A 4,404-nucleotide genomic window follows, 5' to 3' on the forward strand; every position below is an offset into this window, starting at 1 on the left:
TATGCTAAAATATTTTTGAAACAAGAGTTTCATTAATTAATTTTTTTTTTTATATGAAATTCATCACATTCAATGTTTCTAGATTGTGCCGATGAGAAGTCTGTTAAATCTTTTATATAAAGTTCTTATATCCATTTTATAATTTGGTCGATATAACAATTTAAAATTTTTGGTTGACATAACTTTTTGTATATCTAAAAATATAAAAATCTTTCAGGATCAAAATCAATATTAGTACAATGTTTTTAAATTCAATTCTAAAAGAGACTTGTAGTTAAATGATTTTGAAGGTTTTCTACTTGATTATTTAAAAACAAAAATTATGAGACAAAATTGCCTCTCATTTGAACAAATATTTGAAATATTTGAACAAATATTTTTGTTGAAAATCAGGATGGATGTGTAGCTCTATAATTAAAAATTTAATTTCCTCATTTTTATTCCTGTTTGCTATAATAACTGAAGCTCAATTTATCTGTTGATAATATTTGATACTAATTTCCTGTCCGATTCATAAATATTTATGGCTTATGTTTATTACATGATAAAAATTTAATGATAATTTTCTATCACTTGTAAAATAAATTTAAAAAAATTGGCTTTTACCTTTAATCCATTCACAAAAAAGGCGTCCATCTTCAGCAGCAAATTACCGTAAAAGAACAAAATCTGAGTGAGCCTTAAATAAGCTCCGGCCCTCATGCTGATCCTGCGAATTGTGTTGCGAATAGCGCGGTCGACGTCGACGGCCCATAAAATTATGCACTCAGGGCGTTTGGGTGAGTGTGGCGAAAAATCTCTTTTTCCGCCCTCGCCGGCCATAAATAAGCAATTTAAATCCTAGGTGAAGATGCTCTGCTTTTTATATATTCGGGAGCGTTGCAAATAGTTTTCCCTTTTAGGTTTCGCGCTCGCAGACAGTGATGCATGGCCTTTATGCAGCGGCGAAGACGCGAGATTTATGGGCGCCGAGAAGCAGCGAGTGTGCTGAATGATGGCCCAGGCCGCTTTTCCATGCTGCACACAAGTGGTGGGTGGGTAACGGGGGTTATCCTGGTTCAATAAATATCCAGCTCGGGGGAGCGGCAAACACAGATATCATGCTACACTTAAACCCCGTTGCTAACTAAATGGATCCGTCTCTCTTTCCACGCACAGAGAGCGATGCTTTTCTCTCATTCTGTCCGCACGGACCAGAGAGTTATGAGAGCCTGGCGACAACTAATTTGAATCGGCACTGGGTCCCGCCGCCGTTTCATTGTTGTGTGTTGTTTTGCTCGTTTTATTGTCCTGCTCTGCTTTGAAAGCAGCCCTTCGCCGCCCACTGTTTGAAGCACCAGTCGTCGTTATCGAGCACTGAATTATTCGCGCAACGATTCATTCATTATTCGCCACGAAAGGGTGAAATTTCCCTTCAATGCATTGGTTTTGGGTGCAGATAATTTGTATTATGCTCTCACTTTCCTTTATATTATTTATTGAATATTTTTATGATTTTGGTCTACCAATATTATTTTATAGTATTTTATAAATTAAATTGAAGCGAAAATTAATAAATTAAAATTATTATCAGACAGTCATCAGTGTTTTTCCTCCAACGCTTGGCTATTTCTTCCTCCTTTATAATTAGAAAATATTCACTAATTTCACTGGTCCTTATTTGTATAGAAAAATTTCACTTCTAAAGGAAGGCATTGGAAGAATGTGTAGTATGCGCAAGCCGGCTCCCTAATGAGAAATACCAAGAGATTGCTCTATTTTTACGTGTTGGTTGCTGTCAAAGCATGTAAAATACTGCCAAAAATAAATTCTAGGAGGAGGAGTCAGTTTTATTTTGTCCAACTCCTGTATGTACTAACCTCCCTCCTCAATCCTGCTCTCATCATTGTCAGTAGTCGTCAAGCGTCAAGGCAGCGGTATGTATTATAAAAATTGTGAACGTGTGCAGTGCTAAGGGATGTGACTGCAAAAGCAATACCCACTGGAAACTCTAAGGGTCGCTTTCCAACAGAAAATCTGCCACCGGAGGCTACATCACCCGAGATTCAATCGACTAATTAAATCAGAAATGGAGACACTCGGCAGGTTAGTGCTAAAAATTTAATGAAATGATTATTATTTAATTTTAAAATTTAAATATAGGGTCAAATCTAAAAGCTCACGTGGACCAAAATTAGATGCTGGTGGGAAAAGTAATTGTTTTTTTGTCACATTAATTTCCAAATTTTTATTTTCAAAATTTTCTAGTTGCCGTAGTCAATCATGATCATTCTTATTCGAAGAATGCTGAGAAAGCAATGTCAACAGACATCAAAATGGAATCTTCAGGTAAATTTTGTTTGATTAAAAGAGCAACACAATATTCTCACAGTAATTATAATGTTAAACACTTAGAGCTTCTTGACAACAGCGTCAACATTGACTGTGACCTAAAAGTAGCTGACCAACATTTGAGACGTGATGAGCCTGATATAGATCAGAATGAGGAGAACTTTGAAAGAAAAGATGAGAACTTGTCAAGGTGGTAAAAATTTAAAATTTTTTAATATTTAAATTTTTAGGCTCCTTAACTTTCAAAAATATTGTGTAGCAATTTTTATAAAATAAAAAAAGATTAATAAATTAAAATTTAAAAATTCATAAAAGCAGCTCTATTTTGCTCTGTGAAGAAAATAATTAAATTAAACCAAATTTTTAACAAACGCAGTTTAATTTAAGTAGCTAAATTGCGAAAATAGAAATATTTTTTTTCTCACAATAACACTCTTTTCTGTTTTGTCCTATTTTTCAAATTTTTTATTTTATTTTGTGACTTTAATTAACATTATTTTACTGACGGATTTATCTTTAATTAGGACTTTTAAGAGAATGAACAGCCAAGATTCTCCTACGCCAAGGAAAAAAAGGTTACAAGTGAACTCGGAAGAACAATCCCACAAAGGCATAAATTCTTCAGATGAGAAGAAGGCACAATCAGACAACTATGAACAGTTAACTCGCGCTGAACTTATCAAATTGCTCCTCCTCAGGGATAAACAAATCAAAGCTCTGACCATCAGGAACAACATTCTCAAAAGAAAAGGTGAGCTTTGGAGTGCCATGGCCAGAGAGAATGTGCAACTGATAAACAAAATTAAGGAGCTGAATGACCTGCTGAGACACCTTGAGGAGGTGAACAAATATAAGTATAAGTTAAATGTAATTAACCTTGCTTAGTATAAAAGCATGATTAATAAAATGAATTAAATTCACATTAACATTCTTTTGTTATACTGAATTGTTTTTGTTAAATTTGATGGAAAGTGGCCCCTTCATATGAACAAAATTTCATGATGCAGAAATAAACTCTGCTGCGGATTTTCCCACTTTTCCCGTCAGTCAATACTCAATTTTGAAAGGCTCATTTTGCAAAATCGCATAGTCATCCAGGAGCTGCCGAGGATTTCCCAATAACACGGAACCCATTTTCAGCCAAAGCCCTGGGTGCTAAACGATTTTCCATTCGCAGCATTTTTTTTCCTCTCTCTCGATTTTCCATCGGAGCGGCAAAAAAGATCCCGCACTTGGAGACGCAAAGATTGTCTTAATAAAATTCATACGTTACGACGACTTGAAAATCTCGGCCTGAAATATTATTTCACCCCGGCTCGGTGCTGGTAATAATCTTAAAAGATCTCGCCTGCAGTTTGTGCGGGGCTTCAAACTGCTCTGCTCTCTCGCTTGCTAAAGGATGAGTCGAATATAAATCTGGTAACACCTGCTAGCCTCATAACACGGGGCGGATATTAAAGTGCACGCATTTGTAGCTGTGCTACCGGCTGTCTGATGCACCTCCGTGCTTTGCCCGCGAAATTTATTAATTAATTTCAAGTGCGCTCTTCTTGTAATTAATGATCACCGGTGGCACGATTTTCTCACCTGTTCATGTCACGCAAAGAGAGAGTAATGATATAATAAAATAAACCGTATTTTCACTTATTTGTTCACACTTAAAATTTCATGTTGATGTTGCAAATAAATTTGAACCAAATAACTGAAAAACTTGCCTTGACGTAGAGAAGTGTATTTTTTTTTTAATGATTGAACCAAGAAGAATTAATAAATATAATAATTGATTAATGTATCATGAAGTAATGATTTTCATGTATGAAACAAATAGGTTAAGAAGTTTTTATTTAGAATGATTAATGATTTAGAAAATGGGCTTAACTGCCTACTGAATTTTGGGGAACCCAGAAGAATTTTTTTTTAAATTATTAATACAACCTCTCTATTTTAATTGACTAATGTAACTCATAATATCAGTAAAGCTAGAAAATTTTTAACTTTCAGAAATACTAGAGATTTTGTATTAAATTGTATTTTGTTTTCAAAATGTAAGAAAAATTCACAACAAATATAAAG

The 4,404-nt window shown here is 34.5% G+C and overlaps 1 protein-coding gene across 1 annotated transcript; it reads left to right on the forward strand.

Annotated features, from left to right (window-relative positions):
* Positions 1 to 1,905: 1,905 nt before the first annotated feature.
* Positions 1,906 to 4,068, forward strand: LOC132197111 (uncharacterized). Its single transcript, XM_059620187.1, has 5 exons — positions 1,906 to 2,085; positions 2,143 to 2,192; positions 2,248 to 2,328; positions 2,395 to 2,521; positions 2,856 to 4,068. The coding sequence occupies exons 1-5, from the start codon at positions 2,069 to 2,071 to the stop codon at positions 3,214 to 3,216; spliced, it is 636 nt and encodes a 211-aa protein (XP_059476170.1). The 5' UTR covers positions 1,906 to 2,068; the 3' UTR covers positions 3,217 to 4,068.
* Positions 4,069 to 4,404: the final 336 nt, after the last annotated feature.

The sequence above is a fragment of the Neocloeon triangulifer genome, unplaced genomic scaffold, assembly GCF_031216515.1.
Source record: "Neocloeon triangulifer isolate White Clay Creek 2 clone unplaced genomic scaffold, ASM3121651v1 ptg000012l, whole genome shotgun sequence".
NCBI classification, from domain to species: domain Eukaryota; kingdom Metazoa; phylum Arthropoda; class Insecta; order Ephemeroptera; family Baetidae; genus Neocloeon; species Neocloeon triangulifer.